Raw genomic sequence first — 25,895 nt, forward strand, 5'->3', positions numbered from 1 at the left:
TTTGCCACCACAAAACTGAAAAGGAGAAACAAGCAAAAGTTTTCTGTGTAACTTAATCCGATATCAGTATTGCTCCCATAGCTGCTCTTCCTTTATTGCCCACAGAGGCACATGAAGGACAGGATCATTCTCCACACTAGCATTGGCCTCCTCAAGGACCAAATACATTCTGCTATGTAAATGTTGCATCAGAAACCAAGTTTTTAAAAAAGAGGGGGGAGGAGGGAGAAGGTGGAAGTGATCTGCTGAGTACAACTCCATTCCACCTGACAGACTGCAGAATTCGCAGAGCAAAGATGGGAAATCAGGCTTTTATTAGGGATTATAGTGCTGGCTTGAAATATTTAAGTTCTTCAGAGGTGACAGCTTATGAAACCTGAAATTGTCTTCCATTTTGGTAGGATTTGCTTTACTCTCCCTTCTCTCCTTTTGCTAGCACAGACTTTTTTTCCCCAATCAAAAAGTGGGACAGGGAACTACTGGAGCGAGTCCAGCGAAGGGCAACCAAGATGATTATGGGACTGGAGCACCTCCCTTATGAGGAAAGGCTGAAAGAGCTGGGACTCTTTAGCCTGGAGAAGAGAAGGTTGAGGGGGGACCTGATTAATATTTACAAGTATCTAAAGGGTGGGTTTAAGGAGGACGGAGCCAGGCTCTTTTCAATGGTTCCCAGCGACAGGACAAGGGGCAATGGGCACAAGCTAGAACATAGGAAGTTCCGTTCAAATACATGGAAAAACTTCTTTACAGTGAGGGTGACAGAGCACTGGAACAGGCTGCCCAGGGAGGTGGTGGAGTCCCCTTCTCTGGAGATTTTCAAGACCCGCCTGGATGCAGCCCTGAGGGATGTGCTTTAGGTAATCCTGCTCTAGCAGGGGAGTTGGACTAGATGATCTCTGGAGGTCCCTTCCAACTCTGAAGATTCTGTGATTCCGTGATTCCGTGATCTCAGATAAATGCTGAGAGTATGAATGCTAAAAAGGGCATAACTGTTCTGTCAGTTTACATTGGAATCATGGAAGTGCAGTGGAACAGGAATGAAACATGAGAGAAGTTGTGAAGTAGTTTTTTTTGGGGTTGTTTGTGTTGGTTTTTTTCTTGTGAAAGTATGACTTACTGGGACTAAGGTTCCTGTTAAAAAAACGCATGAGTGGGAGAAAAAAAAATGGTTTGCACGAATCCAGAGCATTCAACCGCCTGATACACTGTTGTTGCAAATGACACTGTGTATCACCCATAGCCAGAGAAACAAGAAATGAGGAGAGATTGCACAGTGGCATCACAGGATTCCGTATCTGTTTCAGGTATTTTCCTTCCATATTTTCAACTACATGCTAAGAATCTTTTATAGAACTACTATTTCACTTACATCATATCTGCACCCTTTATAGATGGAGCTAATGAAGTAGGGTGACTTTTCAGATCAAAATAAAGCAAATGAATCAGAACTTGAGTGACCAAGAGTCTGATGAGTGCTGTCAAGACCTACAACAGAATTATGGCACAGAAGAAACTTTGACTTTACTTATTCTTTCTGCTTCCCTCTGTATGCCTCTTGAGTGTGCACAGGCAAGAAAGCAGTGATATGCATGGGTGAGATGGTAGTTCCAGTCAACTCTATTTTTATTGATTCTTTGGGTGAAAAGAAGTTCCTGGGTCATTTTGAGATACAAGGCCACAAGTGACGATTCTGTTGACCGCAGCTAACATCTTTCAAGAAGACCTTGAATTAAAAAAAAACGCCCAAACATACACGTGTCTTTTGTTAGGTATTCTGAATAACCAGTTGTTTTGCACTAGAGCTGGAGTGCATTGCTCTGCTGATTTTTTTTTTTTAATAAATATTTTGTCATATTTTAACTGAATTTCCTATAGAGATATGCATGAAAACTTTCATCTGTGTTTGTGCTTTAATTACAGGTGCTGTTCTTATGTGGGTCGAAGGGGAAATGGTCCTCAGGCTATATCTATTGGCAAGAACTGTGATAAATTTGGCATAGTTGTCCATGAGTTGGGTCATGTGATAGGTTTCTGGCACGAACATACACGACCAGACCGTGATGACCATGTCACCATCATTAGAGAAAACATCCAGCCTGGTGAGATACTCTGATAAATATTTTTTGGGAAAAAAAAATATGTTTCTTTTTGCTGTTTCTTTCATCCACACAACTCTTTTAAAACTGCATGCTGAATAGCAGAAATGAGTATTTATGCCTGCTATTCCTCTTAGCTAGCCTGATCTCAAGCTGATTCACAAATGAAATACTGCAACTAAAATACAATCCTTTGTAAAGATCTGGCCAAATAGCAAACCATTATATAGTTTTGGCTAGAAGAGGATAAATAAGAATCATGCTGAAAAGCTTTGAAGGAAGCCATTGCTCTTCCTTTAGAAGTCATGTTTCTGTGCTTGAGAAAGGGCTTTTCTTTTGTAGTCTTTACATCTCAAGAGCTTTTTAGCTGCCCAAGAGGTTTAGACCTGGAAAGTAAGCTGAGGACTTTGAATCTGTGACAAAGATGGGCACTGTTCCCCCAGTTTCCAACAGAGCTTGCGTTTTTAGCTACTGGCCTTGGAGTTGCCGAGATAAAGCATCTGAAGAACTTGAGCAATTTAAGCTTTGACTTTCATCTCTTTGTCAGTCTAGCTGTTGTGCCTACACTTGTTTTGTGAGGGCAAGATGGGAGGGAACTACGGATGTTTCGTTTGCAATGCTCATAAATGTGAAATGCTGATTTTTACTTGTGTGAATTCTCTGCTCAGGAAGGGGTGAAATCAGAAATTGTCCAATGATAGCTTGGAGTATTTGTCTGTTCCTAGAGAAAATGCTTTAAAACAAAATAGATTTGAGATGCAATAAATCTTTGCCACCTCAACTAGGACTTGGAAGATGACTGGCAACCTGACACACTCCCACAAGTCTATGAAGTCCTGAAAGGGCACGTGCATCCAAGCCTTCCTTCTGTTCTCTTTGTGTCATTGACTTGTGTAGATGCCATATGTGCTCTTCCTCTGTGCTTTTTCTGTGATGGGGAAAATCAGCTGTAGTGCCATCCTCAGCTTCCTACTCTCTCCTTTCAGTTGTGTCTCTAGTTTCTGGCTGAAACCACTTCTTGTGGTGTGGCATGAGGTTGAGGATCACTAAATGAGATCAGGAAGTCATGACCACCAAGACACCTGTGTTTTGTTTTATTATACAGATTATGTTCGTTAATAATGTTAATGCCACTGTGTTTTTGTTGCAAGACACCAATGGGAATATGACTTGGAGTAAGGGATGCTTTGTATCTCTTAATACACTGATTAGAACTAAAGGATTAGTTCTTTGTCAGGAGTTATGAACTAAGTGTAATTTTGTTCCTCTTCTGCTTTCTTTAAGTTGCAACAGCTGGCTTTTTCAAGATTCAAGATTTTTTCAAGAAAACGTGACTTTGTAATGTTTGTATTATGTGGGGGCTCTGAGAATAGCCTTTGCTGAAGTGAAGTCTCTTTAGTATCCAATAAGTCTACAATGAGGAGGGTTCTTCTGGGGTCTTTGCAGTCAAAATTATTTCTTTCTGCAATTAAGAACCAAGCCAGCAAATTTATGGATTCTACATGAAGCACAACGTAATGTGTGGGGTTTTTATGTGGCTTAGATGAATGAGAACAGTCTTTCTAAATGCCAAATGTAGGAATTTGATGTGTGCTTCAGAAGGTGTGTTTGCCCTCTTGGTTAATAAAGTCACACAGTTACTCACAAATGGCTAGGATTTATGAATGTCAGTGAGCGACTAGGTTAGGATCTTTGTTGTTTTTAATTTCCTGTTTTGTTTTTATCTTTACAAAAGAAGATCTTAAAGAAACTCCTAATTATCAATCATTTGTAGGTCAGGAATACAACTTCTTGAAGATGGAGCCTGGAGAGGTGAACTCCCTTGGGGAACCATACGACTTTGACAGCATTATGCACTATGCCAGGAACACCTTCTCAAGGTTGGAGTCTCAGGTTATACCTTTTGACTTTTAATTCTCTTCCTCTCTGTGAATGCTAAGGACTATGCTTTTTTAAGTATACCGAAATCACTTAATATCCCCCTTGCAATATAGTATTACAGCAGTCAAAGCGCAGCGTGTTTATTTTAAGTCAAATTAATTTAATTACACTTTTAAACATGTTTTTGTTCTGTTCGGTTTGAAAGCAGCCTTCTGATTTTGCTTTAGGTCTTTAGATTTTAAGACAGGATAATCTGGAAACATCATTTCATAAGATACTCACTTTCTTTTTGTCTTCACCAAATTTTGAATTTGGAAAAACCAAATGAGTGAAATGGCTAGGAATTTTATGTTTAACGTGATCTGTTCTCTTAAAGAGAAATCTCCTTTGATGCATAGTATCTGAGTAACTATGCATTATGCAAGTAGAACACGTTATGGTATTAGGACATCTACCACGCCAGCCACAGCCTTTGCTAAGAGCTGCAGTCAACCATTTACAACAGCAGCTGCAATCTCTTCTCTGTTGTTTGTACAGATTGTTACTGTCATCTAATCCATGTAATGAAGAGTTCTGCTGGTTTTGCTCTGGCCTGTTGCAGGCTGATCTGTTCCCAACTCCTTAGTAATTTATGCGGGGCTTGCTCTGAAACTCTGCATGGATGTGGGGAGCTGTACCACAAGCTGTTCCCATAGGCTTGCCCTGCTCTGGAGAGTAAGTGAAGGAGGAGTCTTTCACCCAGTCTCCTCTTATATTTCATATCAAGTCACAGTTCAGCTAATTACTTTCTAGGAATACCAGAGCAATGTAAATTAAAAGAAACATCAAAAAAAAACCCAACAAAAAAATGCTAGTTTGAAAAGTTATGTGCTCACCTTTTTTTTTTTTGTCCAATTTGTGCATTTTAAGCCAAAATACTCAATAATCTGAGAGTCTGAAATAAACTGAAGACCACCAGAAACCTCACCACCCTTTGCAAATTTCTTAAGCTTGTTCCTCCTCAGTATAAATTATATTGTTAAAAAAAAAAAGAAACCTACCAAAGGATGTATTCAGCATACACATAATTCACCCTGGAAAGCACAGGAATGAGTCACATGAGATAGATATTAGTCACATCGCTTAATGCAGTTACAGATACATTACCTTAAGGAAGAGATTATAAGAACCTATATAAAATAGAGTAGTTTAACAAGCTGGAACCCCCGCTGAGTCCTAGGGCAATGACAACCTCAAGATAATTTGATTTGTGGGCCCTGATCTCACCACTTTCCAAGCTGGCAAAAACTAATAGTGCCATGAGTAGGCATGCCCTGCCCTAAGGTACAAGAAGTTGTTACTTCATACTGTTTAAAAACAACCAGCAAACGCTTGAGTTCATGTATTGATTTGCACTGATTTATCTTGAAAGCATGAGTCGTGCTCAGTGTGGCATACTGCCAGCTGTTTGTTAGACTTTACTCACCCAGATAAGCAGTAGAAAAAAGAAAACATCATGAAGTTGTAGTCACACACAATGATGTTGCTCACGCTGCGTTAAAACTGTTACAGGTTGTTCCCTTATTAAGGTAAGGCATTTAAGAGAGTATTGTTTTCACATTTTTCAAAATGTGAATAGCAGCAGTTTCAGGCTGGACGAAAAATCAGTGGAAAATAAAATTATAGTGTGTAGAAACAAACAGTTTTTTGAAAGAATAATGTTATTTCTAGAAACTGAATAACGCTATAAGTTATTTCACGGTTTAGATTAGGGTAACATCCTGAGGTGATTCTCTTTTTTTTTTTTTTTTTTTTTTTTTTTTTGGCAAAATTTGTAGTGATGCCACAAGAAATCTGACTGGGTAAAGAGAGCAATATGTACCTGCAGTGCTCAAACTGGTTCATTTATTATAATTTAAAAAACAATCTGTATTTATATTCCTAACTGCAAAGATCCTTACTGTTCATTCATTTATGGACCTACACTATGCCTGAAAATACCAGTTTTACTTTTCAATAAAAGCCCAACAAATATAAAAGAGAGTATAAAAAAAAAAAAAAAGAACAAGAGAATACAGAAACATATTTGTCTGTTAACTTCCATTCTATGGGATTTGAGAGATTTTCAAATTCTGTAACATGATAATAGAACTTAGTTTTGTACCTTACTCTTAAAATTTGAGACTATGAAAATATTTCAGACCATATTTAAAATTTGCGAAACTTTTAATAAAACTGCACAAGTGTGCTTCTCTGTTACATCCAGTCATTTAGGGTAAATGTTATTAAAATCATGTATGGTAAGTCGATATATTGCATTGTAAAGTAAGCTGAAGTTGGCAAGTAAGCATTTATGTTTCAAAAGCAGCAGTGGCTAGAGTAGACTCAGGTATGTTATAACACCTGACAGAAGAATAATTGGCAAGTGTGCCTGACTTTACCTGCTCTCTTACCCATGTAAGTCAGACTTCCCTTGAAAACTTTGTTAGAAATAGGAACTTTGTGATTAAGAATTTTGTGATAGGGTCTAATTGATATATCTTTATATAATTTTGTAATTCACTTTTTTTCAATATAGCAAAAGCTTAACAGCAGTGCCTTTTTCCTGAGTAGTCTGAATAGTAGTAAGAGATTTCCCGCCTGTTATCTAATAGAAATATAAAAGCTGATATAATTGAAGTACTGAAGGAAGATTCTTTTTTGATAACTTTGCATAAAGTTTGCCAGCCTGAGGAATTTTTATGACATGTTTTCTGTATTTAAAGTTCTGCATTTTACCCTTTTCATTATGCCAAATGTAAATTCTAGATTTACAAAGTAGTATTATGCATTCATAAAGCTCAGACAGTTTTATGACAGAAACCTGATAGGGTTTTTTGGGGTCTATTTTTATTTTTATTTTTTTTAGGGGCATGTTTCTGGATACCATTCTCCCTTCCCGTGATGATAATGGTATACGACCTGCCATTGGCCAGCGTACTCGTCTAAGTAAAGGAGATATTGCACAGGCAAGAAAGCTGTATAGATGTCCAGGTATTGCACCACAAACAAACAAAAACCACATCCTAGCAACTGTTTGACTTGTTGTTCAAGAGGAATGATAAATTTTTTGAGTCAGCTGCGCAGTAGTCTGTTTCCATGTTGGCAACTGACGTAGGCAGTTCAAGAATAGAATCATGAAAGAAATCTTATAGGTAAGGTCTCTGGAATGCAAAGCACTTATGGACAGATAAACTGTATGAAACAACATTTAGTTTCATGACATTTCAGTCTTTATTTTCCTTACCTGTTCAATGACTAGGAAAAAAAGATGATGTTTCCTGTCACTTCTGGTTTGCATATTGACTGGAGTCTGGTTTTATTTGAATTCAAGCAGAAGGACCAAATGAAATCATTGCAATCAGCTCTGAACACATTACATTTTTTGAAAATCTGACAAATTACAAGCCAGGACAACTAAGTTGTTAACTCTTTCGTGGATGAACCAGCTAGAGCTTCTTATAAACTTTCTTCAGTTATAGCAGTTACATTTAGTATTTGAATCTCTTCTGCCCAATTCTAGCATCCTATAATTTCAACGCGTATTAATGTTTTATGTCAAAATAGTGTTGGGGTAGAGTTGCTGTCTGTCTCAGAGACATGAGTAGCAAGTCTGGAGTAACTCAGAGTCAATCCTGTAGTTGCTTTCCTGTGCTAATTCTTTTCTAAGTGCTGGCAAAGTGTGTGAACTCTCAAAGAAAAAGGTTTTTCTTTCCTGGGTCTAGTTATAGTCGAGACCAGTTTTAACCCTTGCTGTGAACAGGAGCAGTTCAGAAGTGACATCTCTCAGCCAGAATTTGCCAGCAAGGTCCTTGTGGGAGGCTAGACATACCAGCTCTGTGCCACATGGGATTTACAGCCCTCCTGCTCCTCGTGGGAATTAATGAAGTCTCAGTAATTGTTTTAAGTCAGCTATATGGCTACTTTTTACAACCTGATGCATACAGAAGGACTAAAAAGGGGATCAGGACTGAAGTGATGGAGCTGCTTCAGATTTGTATCAGCAGCAGTGGGATCTACTGAAGATCTGGGGCATCTGATGGGCATTTGATGTACACTGTACAGCTGAAATATGCTATTCCTTTCTGCTGTGAGTACATTGAATCATAATCTTCTATATACCAAGAACATGCACAGTGTTTGTGGGCCTACCAGAGGAGAAACCACTTTAACATATTTTCTTTAACAACTGTTCCTTGTGGAATAATTTTTGTTCTTTCTTTTGGTACAGCAAGAACTTGAATAATGGCATTCTTCTTGACAACATTATTTCTAATAAGAGTATACAGAGAGCAACAATTTCATAAACACAGAGAACATGTATATATTCTGATAAAAGACAAATTTTGGAGACAGAAATAGACTATAGGATCAAAACCATGTGAAAGCAGCAAGTATTTTATGATCACAATGACTCAAGAAAGAAAAAAATAAACTAAAAAAATTACAACCTAGGCTGCTAAGTGTGTGTATCATACTCTAACATGCACTTTCACTCAACTGAAAAAGACGCAATGTGCTTTTTCAGCTGATGTTCAAATAGCTGTTCAGAGAAAATGTCCTTTTCATATAACTCATGGAAACGTGTAATGATGAGTTAGCATTTCTTTCAATGTCTTGAAACTCTTGCTGAAAGTTAATTTCACAGTATTGTAAACCCATGGTTGTTCAGTAGTAGTGTGTGCTGTAGAAGTTATTTTTGCAGCACTGGTGAACACACTTTGGAGGGATAAGAAAAATTAACAGTGGTTGCAGGATCATGCTCCATTTCTGGCTCTTTGCTTTGGCAAACTTTGGGATAAAAGGCATTGGTTTTCTAGCCTTACTTTAATGAGCCAGTCCATAAAAGAAAGTAAGTTTTAAGAGAGAGAAAAAGGCAGAAGGTTTTGTTACAAATTTTGACTAGCATACTATTTAACATCCTATTTTTTCAGTTAATATTTTTAATAGAAGCTATGTGTGTGTGTGCGAATAACACAACACAAGCTTAAACATCTGATAAGTAAAGCAGCTCTCTGAAAGTCGCACAGTACTTGTGATCTACTAAATTTTTCAGAAAATAGGGAGACGGAAAATCCAGACATTAAACTTTTGGTTTTATGGAAAGAATCATACAATCATCATAGAATATGGTAATAAAATCCGTGACTGTTATTTTTGGAGGTGTGCTGTATTTCCTGTTTCGAACAAAAGATGTTAATTGTGATGTCTGCTTATGATAAAACAGCAGTGAATATTTCAAACATTAATAACACCTGCATTGTTTCACGTGTTCGTTTGTGTTGCCTTAAACGTAATACAATGAAAATACAGAAAACAGTACCTTAAATCAGTGTTTTCCAGAGATACGCACTTCTGTGATAAAGGATTTTGCGGTATTGTCCGTGTTTTGTTTGGAGTTCTAGTTATTCCTGCAAAGAGTTTCTGGTCCGAGAAGCTTCTGGGGCCTGTGAATATGAAGCTGAGCCTCAGGGCTGCTGGAGGACACAGCTGGTCCTCGCAAGGGTGAGGCAGCTGAGCCTCCCAGGCTGTTTTAGCTAGTCAGGATATTCAGGGTCATTATTCAGGAAAGGGTTTAGTGACCGAGAAACAGTTTTGAGCTTGGTGAAGCCAAGGCATGAGGTTTGATAACCTGTCTTTCACCAGCTGAGTGAGTGCCAGGACTGGACAACCTAGCAACAGTAATTTTGGTTTGTTTTTAACTTTGTCTTAGGACTTTTGTCAAAGGAAAACATAATTGCTGATAGGGATCTGTTACATTTTAAGACTGAGTTACATTGTTACACGATAGAATAACAAGGAGAAAGCGAGCAACTAAGTTGAGGGTCCTTCCTCTGCCAATCTTACTTTGAACTTTGTTTGGGCGTCTTGGCATTTGAGAACAGATTTTGAACTTCAAGGCTGGATGTATTACAACGGATTTCAGACCGTCTGACAGAGTTATAGAATACAGTTTTTTCTGGTGTAGGTACTAAAATTTCAGCACAGGTCTACCTTTACAGTTCTGTATAGAAATTGTAGTTGATTTAAAATGTGTATGTAGTTTTACAGGAGCAAGAGAGTAAGAAAGGGAAATGATGGAGAGGATGCTGTTAGGCAGAAAGAGAGGACAAGAAATAAGTGGGTAGGGTGGGACTGAATAGGGGATGGGAAAGGAGGCTCAGACTGGCAGGAGAAGGCTGGTCAGAGGAAGAGACAGTGGATGGCAAGTTCAGCAAATTTACAAATTGTCGGGGTCTGTGACAGCATGTGTGGAAAAGAACAGATGAAGGATACCTAGCCTGGCTCTTTTTTGTGCTGTCCTCACTGTTCCTCAGGCTTCACTTGCTCCCATCTTTATTAGATTAAAAAAGAGCGTTCAAGTTCAAAAGTCAGCCTTCAGTCACTACATAAGGAGGATTAAGGTTTTTAGATTAAGACCCTATAACTACGTTTTCCTATAACTATAAAGGGGAATCAAATCAACAGTAAGACACTGAGTTGTCCTAAACTGATTTGAGTTTTTGGTTTAACGAGTACATTATCAGCACCAGATATTTTTAGGACTCTGTGGCAGCTATATATGCCATATATGTACAGACGTACAGGCTTGGGTCTAAAGTATTAAAGATCTTAATTCTCTTTGGACAAGGGTAAGCTTAAATTAGCTGTATATGACAGTATGTATTTGCTAGTGCTATGGACAAAGGAATGAGCATTGGTTCCCTAAATGTCTTGGAGGATCTGGGCTTTGTCATTTGCAGATTTCACTATAATCCTTAATGGGACTTGACCGTGTGTGTAGGCCAGCCCAGAGAGGTGTTATGCACAGGCTGTGTAATTAAACAGTGCCACAGAGTTCACTGGTAGAAATTGCTTTGTATAAGCGAATAATCTACCTGCTGCCTGCACCCATTGCTAATCTTTACAAGGAGAAGCAATTTCTTTTCCTTACCACAGAAAGGTTTATCAGAAGTCTAACCTCCTCAAGCTGCGAAACAGACGGGAGATTGTTGTTTTGGTTGGAGTGTGTGTGGGGAGAGCTAAAGTGGCATTTCTGCAAGTGGTCTAGTCTAGTAAAATTGATATATCAAGGCATGACATTTGGGAGGGGAAAAAAAGCATCGGAGAAAACATTGTCAATGTTAATGATTAGCAATGGAATAAAAAAGTACAAATGCTTTATAAAGCAGAGATGTGCAAGATTGAAGTTGTAATTAATGTCTTCTGACATGAAATATACTAAGATTAGTTCTTAGGAAATTTAAATTAGTAGCCCTTACCACTCATTTTCCTTCTACGTTTCTTTTCCAAAGTGGACTCCATTACTAATGGATGTTCACACAGTAAAATGTTTATAATATCCCAGTTCATAAGCATAATCACTGATACTGTAGTTGCCCAAATCCAATTAAAGAGAAAACCTTTACATTCTTTAGTGACAGAATTTTAACTGTTTCAATTACCACTGACCCATTGCAGAGGAATGTGCTTCTAAATGAGAAATGTCCAAATATCTCCCTGTCTACAGCAGCTCTGGAAGCCAGCCTGGAACTCAGATCCCATAGATAATGAATTCAACTATTGATTTGTATAAGCTGCGCTTGTTATAGTTCCCTTGAGTAACCAGGAATTTTAAATTAAATAGTAAATCTGGTGAAAAATGTAACGCCTGAATATATTTCATAAATTCTGATTGTGTTAATTCTTAGTAGAAGTGATCCAATTATAATTTTTCTTATGCTTCTCTTAAATTCAGAGATGTTTATGAGAATTTTGGTTTTATAGAGAGCTACCAGGCATTTAATATGGATATAAGTTAAATTGTTTTATTAACTAGCTTTGTTCTATAATTCCTAGGAAAAGAAAATAATCCTGCACACTTTATAAGAGAGAAAAATTCTGAAATATTTTCAAAAATGTAAAGCTATTATGCTTAACTCATTGATGGCTGTTTACTTTTATAATGGTGTAATTTAGGGACTTTATTGATAGAGTAAGAGGTCGTTACGCCAAGGTCTTCCTCCTCCCCTCTTATTAATTGCAGGGCTGCATTTGGACTGATATCTCAAGTGTCCCACATACGTGATAGCATTTTGTTTGCTTACATACTCCACGTTATGTGGGTGTGCGCATTGCATGACTTCATACTATTTGTGAGTCGAAGTTACAGTTAATTGAAAAAAATGCAACGTGAGCAGAAAAGATGGGACAAACAGCATTCCCCGTCTCTCATCGTGTCCTCTGCTCAAGGCTTCCTTAGTAACTGTAGTGTTGGTGAAATAGTTATAGCTAGAGCAAACAGAAGATGTACTAAAGCTTGAAATATGGTTTTATGCTTTGTGAGAGTACACTGATGCAGTGTAGTCTCACTGAAGCCGTGCATGGGAGGAAGAACAGAAGAGGGCTCTAAAAGCCGTGAGAAGAATACATGGATCCCCACGGATCTCCCGAGTTGTGCGTGCATCTGCTGCGCGGGGTACCTCCTCTTTGGGCTCTGCTTTCCTCTACTCCTGTACAAGACTACAATTTTACTTTTGGCCTTCTTTCAAGTGTTTTTTACGTATGCGTTGTAAGCTACAATACAGTTCACTAGCGCTGGGGGAACCCAGTACAGTACTCTGCAGTTTATTTAAGTTTGCATTCATCGCTGTGTTAAAAATAAACTCTGGTTAATTACGGATATAGCCTTTTCACTGAAAAGGCTTTGTACAGAAATAATTATTTAGCACTGAATACCCTTTTTGTACATGTCATTTGCTGTGGCTGCCTGCGTTTTTTTAAAGATAAAGCCACATTTTTTTTAAATGAGGGGAGTAAAAAAATATATTTTTTTTCTGTTTCATTCCTAAAGGACATGGTGGCAGGTGACTTTAGCCATTAAATTTTTTGGGGCCGAACCAGTCTTTCTTTTCTCTCCTAGTCACAATAACCATTTAGAGAGCATATTTGATGCCTTGAATGTAGCTTATGCCTGATATTACAGTGTAGTTGTCAGATTACATTTTAGACGCATTTTAACAAGACAGCCTGTACAGCTGTGTTGTCTGTCTTTGTCATAAACAATTTCTTCCTTTGTCCCCTTTTATTTAAAGATTTTCCAGATCATTTATAATTCATTGAGATTTTGATGATACAGTAGTTCACCTGCTGGCAGTGGTAGCACTGTAATTTGAAAGTACTGCAGATCTGATTACACTGTCAGTCATGGGATAATATTCTCAAATTCACATCTCTTGTATCACACCTGCAAAATTGGTGGGTGAAACAACTTGAATAAGGTCAAAAAAGATGACTGACTGAGGTGTGACACCTACCAGAATCAGTTTTAGTGGTGGAGAATGGCAGGAGCTTCCAATACTGTATTTTAGTGTGAAGAGGAATTATTAATCAGCCTGTCTGCAGCTAGTAGTGTGATTGACAGGTGAGATATGGGTGCTAAAAGCTTCAATAATAAAGAATATAAAAGCCTTTGGTATTTTAGGACTTCACATTTGCTTTACTTTATTACTCATATCTCTACAAATCACTGTTGCAAGAGATTTTGTTGAATATAGGATGTAGTTTTCTATACCAATATAAATGAGCGAGTTTAGGTCAGATAAATCTCTCATAGAATCATAAACCGTTTGGGTTGGAAGGGACTCTCATGTGGGCAAAGTACTAAATTAAATTAAACCACTGACGAAATTCCAGTGTGGTGCCAATCATGCCATTCCAGCTTTTGTTCTACTTTTGTTTTGGTTCTTAAAGGATGTGTCAAAGGGTGTGGCTATTTTTTTCACTCAAGTTATATGTATAATTTTGCAGTTGATTGACTGCAGTGACATTTTTAAGACTGCTGTAATTTTGGTTATGTCAGCGGACAGCACACCAGTGAAATAGTTCATGGAATAAAAACATCCTGTGTAAAATGGAATGAATGTCAGATTGGCTTAAAATCATAGTTTTGAATAAATCATAAAATAACTAGTCTGTTTTCCATTCTGCATCTGCAGTGAGTTAAATGTATTCTGAGTAGATATTGGAAAGATGCGTTTTTCTCTGTTAGGCGCATTCAATTTTATATTTTTACTCTTTTTTGTTTCTTTCAGCCTGTGGAGAAACACTGCAGGAATCTACAGGCAACTTCTCTTCTCCAGGATTTCCAAATGGTTATCCTTCTTACACACACTGCATATGGAGAATCTCTGTGACCCCAGGGGAGAAGGTATTTTAACATTTCCTCAGCAAAACACAGATATTATTTTCAAAATAGAATGTTGCATTTCATTAGCTTTTCATTTAAGATTAAAACTTGTATAATAATTGAAAACAATAGTATGCCATAAAAAGTGGGACCGTGAACTGACTGTGTGCCGTTGACTTGCCTTTGGTCTGTGGCATTAGAACCACATCATCTATTTGGTGGCTGCCCATGTGAACTGAAGGCATGATGTCAATCTGCTGCATGTTTGCATCATGAAATCCCTTCAAAACTGGCTTCCAATCCAGTTGGTGGTTCAGTGTAAAGGTGGAAGAGGTAGTTCAGGTTCCTGCGTGGTCTTTTCTCCAGCGTGGGCTTGGGTAAGCTGACTGAGCTATGTGGGGCTGATAGCTGGGCTCTGCCAACAACTCTTAGTATGTTGAATGAGATGTTTCTAAAGTCAAACATTAATAATGTGGGGTAAAGAAAGTGTCATTGTAGGTGTTCCCTGCTATCGGTTCTAGTCCATACAGTTTTACTTTCTGGGCATCAATTTTAGAGGAAAAAAGAGGGGGAGGGGAATTGGCTTGGAGAGGGCAGTTCAGGGAGAGAAGTGTGCCATCCTAGTGAAAGCAAAACCTGTTCTTATTGTGTATGCTTTCAAAACCTGCTAGCTGAATCTTGTTTTAAATTACTGGCTTGAATATTAGCCTGCCTCAAAAGAAATAAGGATAGAGAGAGCAATGGGAAGTTTCACCTGAGACAAAATATGCAGGACGAAAAAAAGGATGTACGTTGCTTTGCAAGAAGCAGTGGCTGATATTAAGCAAATTCAGCCTAAAGACTGAAATATAGAACCTAGCACCAGCCTTAGTACTGGAGAGTCCAAAGAGGAAAACCCATCATTTGCCCCCAGATATTTCAGTCAGTTTTGTTAGTGGTCTCTCACTCCATATTGGATATATTTTTCTCCTGATTGGATTACTTTAGTCCATGTTTCTTTCAGGTCAGGGTCCTGGTAGACATCAAGAGTATAAGTTCTTGATGTGCTGATAGATCCTGAGGAGCTGTAAGAGCATTCGCCACTGTAGGGGATGAAAGCAAAGTCCTTTGGAAAGCGCTCACCCTCCTGTGGGCAAGAGCCAGAGACAGGAGGAAAAATAAACACACTCTGTGCTGGGAGGGCGTGGGTGGCTCTGCAGGTTGGCAGGGAAAAACAAATGAAAACAGATGAATAAGAGAAGGTTTGCGCAAAAGATGCAAATTAATCTAGATAGATAGGTAATTTTATCTCGCCGCTATTTGTGTTCCTGCTTAGACACTGCTGTGATAGTAACAAAAATGGTTTAGGTTTCTTTTCTGTTCCTCAGTTAAAACATTAGAAAAGTTGTAGATTTCATCTACAATTACTATTGCCTTTTGAAAACAATACCAATGTATGAGTTAGAAAATGGTCATGCTTAAGTACTCATAGCATGCTCCAACTTTGTGTAAGCCTATCTGCAGACGTTAGTGTAATTGTAATATATTTGTAATACCATTATGTCTTGAGATTGTAACCGCCACCACTGGAGCTTTATTACACTGCACAAAAGCTTAATGAGGGAAAGGTCCTGTCTTGAAGTCCCCCTCCCCAAATGGGAAAAAAGACTAAACAGAATTTTCTAATTGAAATTTGACAAGACAAGTTGTGTCTGTAGAGCACTGTTCTGGCCTCCAGCTCATAGTCTTCATATAGTTCAGCAAGAACAAAGTAAATTATATTTGTGCTAATGTCAAAAAGTCTGTTTGTCAGTGCTGTTCCCACATGATGTTGTCCGTTTTGAGATAAAGGACCCTCTTTGCAGCAAGTGCTTGGATGTGAATAGCAGAAATGAGGTCTAAATCTTAACTAAAGCATATATCACAGTACCCTGAACACACGTTATGCTTGATCCCAAATTTTCTCAGTAAATGATGCCAATATATTTATGTTATGAGAGGAAAATAAAAATATATTTAAATTTTTCTTTCTTTGTTTGCTGCTTTGACCCTGATAGATCTCAGGAATGCTGTGTGGAGGTTAGAGTATGTATAAGTACATCACGTCATGTTCTGAAACGTCAGTGAGCCCTTTAGTCACCTAAAAATAAACTGCAAAAGCATCAGTCCAGATTGCTAGCTCGTCTCTTATTTATTGAGATTTAACATTGTGCTGTTTTAGCGTAGTTTAAAGGACTTCTGTTCTATCTGTGCTGCTGTCTGCAAGCACAGACACTTCTGATCTTTGATGGCAGGAAATTCAACAAAGGACGGGACTGCAGTGGTATGCGCTGGCTGCAGTATTCCTTTTATTGATAGGCATCAGAAATTGCCAGCCCAACCTAAAATATATGTGTCCTATTACTAAAACAAGGCAGTTCATTTACCTTTTACTTTCTCTCAAGATTTAGGACTATATGGTAAACAGCTGTACACAGTATATCTACACACGGAAAAATCTCTGGGGGCGGATGGTGTTAGTAATACTGTATGCCTTCTGCCAGGGCGAATCCCGCCTTCTGGCGTGTAGAAATTTTGTTGGCACAAGGAGTTGCAACAGTGCAAGTGGTTTTTTTGAATCTGCATCTTTGAATAGGTTACATTACTTCCCAATTTTCCTTAATGTTTTACTTTAATGATAAAATAGGACAGCTAAATCCTTGGTTGATATGGGGGAAAAAAATGCCATCTGCAGAAAGCTTAGTACTACCTGGTGTTTGCTATATATTTCGTGCCTTCTTATCCCAGGCAGTAGGAGGTATTGATATATTCTCTCTGCAGTAGCACAATTGATTCTGCTGTGTAATCAATAATTCCTTAATTGTGCTGACAAATACCCATTGATTGTTTTTCCTGTGAAGACTTTCAGCCATCCTGTCCCCTTGAACAAGCTCTGCCTTGTCTGTAGCTCTATTTAATGTTTTGCAGAATTGCAAATAAGAATCTTAAATATATTTATACTTGTTTGGTTCCCGACCAGAAATCATGCTGTGACAGATTGGGGGTTCTGCCTATGTACAGCTAATGAATTCTGGTCAATGTTAAGGAATTGCTGTATCATCAAATACCTTGGCATGTCAGAGTGAGAAAAGGCTGTGAAGGTTACTTCATATAGTTTCAAAGGAGGGGGCCATTGAGGAGGTTCATTAAATTTTAATGGTTTCCATTTAGATAGCAGCACTTTGAGACAATGACAGGATCACACCAAAATAGAACCATTCTTTTCCCAACTCTGTCCTGGCAACTAAAGTTTGGAAAAGGCAAATTTCCAAACAGAAAACAGAGAAATCTGATGTTTCAGCTCTGTCATGGAAAATGGAAAACTTGTGGCTAGACTGGTTAGAGACCTCCAGACTCTACACAGCTCAGCCAATGGAGGAGGTATAGGATGTGGCTTCCATAACTTGCTTCCAACAGAGCCAGCTGGGTTAGCTTAAGCAGCTGTGGAAGGTAGCCTGACCTTCCCTGACCCAGCTGTCTGCACCTCATCTGGGTAGAGAAAAAGACTCCCCCTTGTGAACCCTTCTGCCTGTGCAGCTGGGGTGAGGTGGGCGTGGGTCAAAAAGGACAAGGAGACTGGTGACGGCAGTGGGGTTTTCAAGCAGTATGGCTAGATACAAACGGAGATAATTACCTATGGTCTGAGAAACTCAGGAAAAAAAAGAAGGTAAGAGTTTAGAAGGAACCTGAACTGCAAAGTGGATGAGATGAGGAGAAGAACAAAAATTCCGAGAACAAAATGTCTTTAAAGGACAGGCTGAAGAAGAAACAGTCAGTAAACTACAGACAGAATTGCTGTGTGAATGAGAGAATATACAGGACCTCTCTGGCATCCTCAGAGGCAGATTCAAATAGCACTTGGAAATGTAATAGAAAACTGAAGCAGAGGAAAGCATATGAATGATTGTACTTTTAGCCAGATCTGCATATTTCTCATGGAGAAAGTAGGTGATTTCAGAATTATGATAATATTTGTGCATTTATTTCTTCAGGGACGTGTCCCTGAAGGAGTGCCTGAAGAGCAAAGGCAAAATGCCCTGTGGGTTAGACATCTGGGAAAGGGAACACATAAGCTAGAAGATGTTTGAGAGGTGTAGCGATAGGCAAAAGCTAAGAGGCGAGTTGTAAGGTTCCCCTTCCAGGAAGGAATGGCACATCCAGGATATAGGACAGGGAAGTTGAAATAGGAGATGCTGCACTTAGACTAAAAGAAGCAGGAGAGCATGTGGATGGACACAACCACAGTAACATAGTGAGTGCCAGCTGAGAGGATCAACTAATGCTTTGATGCATGCCATTTTTAGGTAAACAGTGCAATAATCTGGAAACTGAGTAGTATGTCATTGAAGGATTTCTGTCAATTTTCTTAGTAACGCTGGAAAGAAAACATTCTTCCTATTTTGCAAAATTTAAAGAAAAATCTCCACCGAGGCCTTGATGAAAAACTGGCAAGGGGAAAATGAAAGCCATCTGAAGAGAGAGGTAGCTCAGTGCTTGGATTGAAGGATGATGATCACCAGCAGGCACTGGGAAAGTCACGGACTGGACTCAGTGACAGATGGGAACTGGATTCCGTATCTGGATTCAGGAATGCACGGATTGGGGTCAAAGGTAGACAGACAGAGTCCTCCTTGGACCCCGGCCATTGAAGAAAGAGGCTGACCTTTTGATCCCTCAGCTTTTATAGTGAGCATGGGGCAGATGGGATGGAATACCCTGTTGATAGTTTTGGGTTACCTGTCTTGTCTGCTCCTCTCTGCAGGTGGGAGCCCTCTACATTTTTCCGCTTCTGACCCTCCAACGGGGCAAATAACAAAGTCAGCTGACCTTGGGTGTTATAGCAATAAGTATAAGCAAGAGCCTCTCTGCATACCATTCCTTGGCATAAATTAGAAACAATCAGGTCTTATCAGTCTCTGGAAGCAGGCAGTGTCTGAAAAATATGCTGTTAATTCCAAAGAGTTTAGTTAGTTAGAAGTGTCTTAGCTGCAAAGTAAAATTACTGGAAAAAAAAATCCGTTCTGTTTTACCTCAAAGCAGGACAAGATGGCACAGCAATTGTGTCTGACTTCAGATTTGTCCATTTTCATCTCTGAGCTCCGGAAGGAAGCCTACAGTATAATTTGATGGCTATTCATTGTTATAGGTCTTTATGATTCAGAGTGTCAATGGCAGCCTGGACATGAGTTAATATTATCTAAAAATATTTCCAAAGTATCAAGCTAACATTGAAGCAGACATTCTTGGCATACAGATCTGAGACTAAATTATTGCCTCCCTTTGTGGCCCTAAAATGACAGAAGGAAGGGGCCAAAAGAGAGCGAGCAGGCTATATTTGTTGCATCTGCTACACTAAAAATGTACCAAAGCTGCTTGCAGGATGTTCCAATGGAGAACACAGTGCTAGAGGCAGACTGCTGTTTAAGCAACCCTTTTGGAGGTTTTGTGGATGTGGTAGCAGCTTGTGGATGTAAATGTTTGGCCGTACTTAACCATCAGAACAGGTATTCATTCATTCAGTGCTGTCCTGATGGTCCTTGGCATGCTTCGTGTCCCATACCTTCCTCCCGCAAAGCTGTGGCTGCCAGCATAATGTGCCTCACTGTAGAGGACTTCTGGCTGTTGGGTTTTATGTGTAGCCTTACAGATGTTTTCTGTTTCTCATGGTAATAAAGGTGAAAGCTGAACAGAATCACTTGTGAGCTTAGTCTTCCACCCAAACAGTCAGTATTGTCAGCGCTACGGGATGGGGGAAGATAGAGCTTTTAAGATTGTCAGAAGGTTTCCCACTATCCACTGAAAACAAAGAGATCTTTGAGAATGTAATTGCTTGTATGGACGTACTTAGTTATTTTGTGTGTAACTTAAGTGAAAGCAAAACCTCTGCTAGCCTAACGTTAAGACACATTGTGTTTTGCTATGAAAGATTATCTCCATTTTCATTGTTTGGAGAAGAGCCTTACCGTGACTCTCTACCACCTCCACACCCAAAATGCTGAGCTTTATGTTATCTTTAAGTTAGTTTTTATCTTCTTAAAATTAAACAGTCTGAAAAAGTTCCGCCTTTTTCATTTAATATTGTACTGTGTTGTGGTTAGATAGACTCCTGGTGCCTTCAGAGGAGGTGGAAGTAAACCATCCCGTCTGACAATCTGGGCCCATTGTTCCCAGTTACGGTGTTGTATTTCCTCCTTACAGCTGGACTAAGGGTAAATTTCTCTCCTTTCAACTGACACTCACAGCTGCTTCATAGGCTGCCATGGAGATATATTTTTGCAGTGTGAAGTATTTGCTACTGTGCAGCAATTCGTGTTTGCTTTATAATAGCAGGTTTCGATTGTGAATTCCTAGGATCAAAGCTAAAAATAAAACCAATTCTGTGCTCGTATGTGAATAAAGAAGATTTTTAGTTAGGTTGAAATATTTATTAATCTACACCGAGAAACTGATTTGGAAGAAGATGGATTCTTTTTCCAAATACACCTAAATCCAATGAAAGGGTATGAATTGGAAATTATTTTATAATACAAAATATGAATGATTTTTAATCTTCTTGTTTGGCCCTGAAATTGCAGGACATAATGCTAAGACTGTCACAGTCAGTCAAGGTCCAAACTGTAGCTATTGTGACATCCTGTGATCCAGGATTAATCCTACTCTCGTGTTAAAAGCGTGAGATTCTGGCAGTTTAGGATTAGTATTTCTAAACGCAAGTGGGATAATGTAATGATCTAGGGTAGCCTTGATATTATGTATTGAAAAGATGCCTATTTACAGATGGGCTGAGTAAAATTGGGAGTCCAAGTTCAAAAGTTCCAGAAACGCACAGAACTCAGATTTCTGTATGAAAAACTTTCTTGTAGTTTCATTAAGAGTCATTAAGGGACTGTGTACCATTTGTTTTAGTGATAATTGCTTTCAGCATTCTGTCCACCATTGTCAATATTTAACTTTTCTGGAAGTAAATTATCTTGTCGAAACAGTAGTTGAAGGAAACACAAACCAAAATAAAAACACGATTATTTTTTTTTTACATCTGTCAGCGCTGATTATAGTCAGAATGGAATGGAACGGGAATTGGCATGAGAATTATCAGTAACATACTTAAAATTATATTAGCACATTATTTTACCTTATGTTCATTCTCAATTTTTTATTTCTCTGTGAAAAGCTCCCTGTAAGCAATTAGGTGTGAATAGTCTGTCGTGAACTTGGTCAAATATGTAAGATTAAATAAAATAACTTTTAATCTTCCCAAACAACATCTACTCATTATAAGAAATAATTGAGAGGTTAATTAAGTGTCTAAGCAGTTGGAATCCTGTTACAGGTAACCACTCTGGCTCGTGTTCTGCAGAATGTTGTCGTGATTGTTTTCTAGTATTAACCATGCATGATTTAATTAGGTATTCTCCTCCGATTGCAGATTGTTTTAAACTTCACCACCATGGACCTTTACAAGAGCAGTCTCTGTTGGTATGACTATATTGAAGTGAGAGATGGCTACTGGAGAAAATCACCTCTGCTTGGTATGCAACTGTTGAATGCTGCACTGTCCATAGTTACCACATTCATTTAGTTCAGTGGACTTGCGTCCCGTTGAACTCACAACAAACCTCTTGGTTTTCAGGTGTCTAGAATGTATCTAAACTTGGGGATGGGAAAAAGACCCTGTAAATGGCCTCAAACAAGTCGTTTATTTGACTTCAGGCCTCAAGGCTTCCTTTCATTGCAGCTAGCTGTTATTCAGCTTCATGTGTGGAAAGATGAAAACTGCGCTTGTGGGTTTTAAGATATGAAGTTGCCGTAGTTTTGTTCACAGAAATGGGGAAATAGTATACAGACAAATCTGGAGAGCGTGTGATGGGAAATCCATAGAGCATGTGATGAGCACATGCACGGCTGTTGAGAGCACCCACTGTACAGTTGTACTTATCAGCTCTCCTCCTGTACTTTTAAAATTGTGAATAGAAGTTTTTTTTTTTTTCCTTTGCGTGTCCTTCCCTGCTCTTGCAGAGAAGAGACATGCAAAGCAATAATGAATTAAGTGTTAGAGTTGCAACTAATACACAGGAAGCTGAAGCCATCCTTTTCTTAATTCAGAGGGTTGATGGGGGGATTTCACACCCCGTAATGCCACTGCCCAATCCAGAGGGTCGGTTTGACATCCTATGATCTTCTATGACGGAAACTGGGGATTTCAGACCATAGGAAACATGAGCGTCTCCAACTTCTTGGGTCAGTTTTGTTGTTGTTTTTAGAATGAAGACTAAAACTATTTGTTAGCATCCTAACAGCTACAATTTAAAAAGAGCAAAAAAACAATGAAAAGGAAGCAGATACAGAGGACAGCTTTTTAGCAGTCGTGCCTGTTTTCTTGGCCTTAAAAAGAAAAGAAAGAAGAAAGAATTAAGATCGGACAGTAATTCCCCTTTTCTCCTATTTCATTCTCTATCACCTAGACAAATAGAAATTTCACCTACCTAGGCTGAATTTAAGAGAGTAATACGGTCTGGGGTCATCTGGATGTTAGTTTTTAAATCTCTTTGGACCTTAGACACAATGAGCGGTATTACTGTGACCTCGATTACATGCCTCTCTTGTGATTGGTACTCACTTTCCTCTTCCAAAACGCCCGGGTTTGTATGTATAGAAACAATCTATAACAATAATTTTTCTACTTAATTCCCCTAAGGTTTTATACTTAGACTTGTGAGTTTGACTGCAATGAAAAGAAGTACTGAAACCTTTATAATAAAATCTTTGTGTATTAGGTCCTGATCTGCAGAAACACGTGTGCTTAACCATAAGCGTGTGAATAGTTCCACTGAGTGGGTTATACTACTCCTGTTTATAATGTTAAACACTTGTATAAATGTTTGCAGCGTTTGGCTTCAGAGGCGGCAGAAAATGCAGTTACTGGTTGCATGTTTTTAGGCAGGTTTTGTGGTGACAAACTGCCAGAAGTCCTTGCATCCTCCGACAGCAGGATGTGGATCGAGTTCCGCAGCAGCAGCAACTGGGTTGGGAAAGGTTTTGCAGCAGTTTACGAAGGTAAGCCTCTTACAGCGTTAAAAATGACTTGATTATGGAGGAAAAATATTAACTGGATACCTTTGGATATTTAAAAAGGGAAAAAAAAAAGAAAAATAAGCTAATATGAAATCAGTATTTTATTGCTAAAAGAGACAATAGGTGTTAACTCACTGGACAGGGCATTTTGAAACTCTTCCTCTGATCAGATTTCAGATGACCTCTTTTCCAAGGACACCACTGATAATCATAGAATCATAGAATGGTTTGGGTTGGAAGGGACCCTAAAGATCATCTAGTTTCAACCCCTTGCCATAGGCAGGGACACTTGTCACTAGACCAGGTTGCTCAAAGCCCCATCCAGCCTGGTCTTGAACACTTCCAGGGATGGGGCATCCACAGCTTCTCTGGGCAACCTGTTCCAGTGCCTCACCACCCTCACAGGAAAGAGTTTCTTCCTAATATCTAATATTCATAAGCATCTTTTACTAGTCATCTAAATAACTAAATATGCATGTTCTTGTGCTTAGTGTGTGGAGAGATTTCTTTGAGTGCTTTCTGTTTATTCTTCAGTAAAATCTGACTTAAGTTTTCCATATGCTCTTGGATTACTTTATAATGACACTCCCACACACTGAGTATATTAGCAAGTCAACATTCACCTGTTTAAAATAGAAGCCGTTTTCTTAAATATTGAATCTACGGTAGTAAACTGTATTATTTAGATGATATTCTTTACATGATTATTTAGATGATATTCTTTACATGATTATCAGTATGGACCCTGAAAAGTGCATTTACTTTTCATGAAATTATTTTTATTTATAGTAGCTGTTTGTTCAAATTCAGTATAAGCTTGAAGTGATGAATTGTAGGTTAAAATGCATAGATCATTACAAAACATAAGATTTCTGTCTCATTTGTCTCTTTGTAGAGGTTACTAAATATTAATTAAGAGTGTGTACTCAATATATTTCAAAGGTGAATGAAAACTAAAATCTAATTATCTTGACTTTTTAAATATAATCTATAAAATGTATCGATTCGGATTATCCACGATTCCAGAGTCTTCCTGAATGCTGTAGACACAGTTAGAGCTAGTACAAATGCTGCATTATATTCTCTAACTGAAATCTGTATAGTGGTTTGAATCGATTGTGTTTTCAAGAATTTGTTCTTGGTAGACTTTTAAAGTCTTCTCCAGAATAATCTTATCATTAGTTTTAAAAAGCAGTGCATAAAATGTCAGTTTGGGCATGGGGAACAGAAAATGTCATTATTGACAATAAGAATTTTATGCTTTTGTCAGCTATTTGTGGAGGTGAAATCCACAAAAATGAAGGCCAGATCCAGTCTCCCAATTATCCTGATGACTACAGACCAATGAAGGAATGTGTGTGGAAAATAACAGTGTCGGAAAACTACAATGTAGGATTAACCTTTCAAGCATTTGAGGTAAAGCCTTTTAACTCATCTGAGAAAAGCATCTAGTGGATAACTGACAGTGACATTTAAGGGAATCCTCATTAAACCTGTGAATGAATTTAAGAATTCTGTATGAAAAGTGAGCTCCAGAATCCAATTCTACTCTCCATGAAACCTTCCTTTCTGCAGAAATTTTCAAGATTAAATGTTTTTCATGTTTTCTGTGCTGTTTGAATTGGAATGTTTAAAGTACTGGCAATAGTCACAGTTTAGCAAATACATAATCCAGTTCAGCAAGGCCGTTTTAATATTCTGTTAAATAATAGGGACTTTTTATCTTTGCTAAATCTTATTGTTAAAAAGGAATGCCTATTTGGAAAGAAACTACTGTGGGTTTTGGCTTCTGTTTTGAGAAGAAAGGAAAAAAGAAAGCCCACTTAAATTCAGTTTACAAACCTATATTTATAGAGGGAAGAAAAAAGCCACGGTGAGTCATGCTTGCATGTCTTTAGTGTACATCTGTCTCTGTATAACATTGCTGAACAGTGGTAAACTATTGTATAACAAAGAAAAATAATATTTCATAGGTCTTTTTTTTATATACATACACTATACACTGGTTTGAAGTTTGTGGATAAATTTAGTAACAGACTTTGAGTTCACTTGTTTTATTTGAATATTCCCAGCAGTAATGACATGAAGAACACTTTTTTTTCAATCTAAACTTTTTGGCTTTATGATGCGCATAGATATAAACATGTGTATTGTAAATATAATTTCCAACCTGTAATCTTAGTCTTACAGACAGACTTCAGGGGTACGGCACATTTTTGCTATGACTGATGAAAGGTCTAAGCATGAGATAACAAGGGTTTGGGACTTTATCAGCACTTGTGAATATAAACAATGGAAATTTTAATAGTTTCACAGATTCTACTTCATTTTCCCTTTTTTTTTGTATCCCGAATTAACATTGGGTGAAGTGCAGACAAGATCAGCTCTTCCTGTCCAAAGAGTTTTCCAAATGCCAGTCAGACTCTGCATGGCCTGGCTCAAGATTACTTAACATAGCATGTCAGTCTCTCTTTTTTAAGTGCTGTTGAAAATGCACAATGTTTTCAGTAACTTTATATGATTTACTGACTAGATGTGGAGCTTTTCTAGTCTGCCATTGGTGCTCAGTATTTTTTAGTGTGATCCCAAGAGAAATGGCACTCTGCCTCTTCATAAGAGACTTGTCACAGTATTTGATCTCC

General features: G+C 38.3%; 1 protein-coding gene across 2 annotated transcripts in view; it reads left to right on the forward strand.

Annotated features, from left to right (window-relative positions):
* The window catches only part of TLL1 (tolloid like 1), a 139,824-nt gene that overhangs the window by 79,267 nt on the left and 34,662 nt on the right, over window positions 1-25,895 (forward strand). For both annotated transcript variants that reach the window (XM_063336106.1, XM_063336107.1), the window contains exons 6-12: window positions 1,921-2,099; window positions 3,871-3,976; window positions 6,865-6,989; window positions 14,069-14,184; window positions 21,608-21,710; window positions 23,119-23,235; window positions 24,524-24,669. In XM_063336106.1, the coding sequence (XP_063192176.1) occupies window positions 1,921-2,099; window positions 3,871-3,976; window positions 6,865-6,989; window positions 14,069-14,184; window positions 21,608-21,710; window positions 23,119-23,235; window positions 24,524-24,669 (892 nt within the window). The remainder of the gene's footprint in view (window positions 1-1,920; window positions 2,100-3,870; window positions 3,977-6,864; window positions 6,990-14,068; window positions 14,185-21,607; window positions 21,711-23,118; window positions 23,236-24,523; window positions 24,670-25,895) is intronic.

This window comes from Chroicocephalus ridibundus, chromosome 5 (assembly GCF_963924245.1).
Source record: "Chroicocephalus ridibundus chromosome 5, bChrRid1.1, whole genome shotgun sequence".
Lineage (NCBI taxonomy): Eukaryota > Metazoa > Chordata > Aves > Charadriiformes > Laridae > Chroicocephalus > Chroicocephalus ridibundus.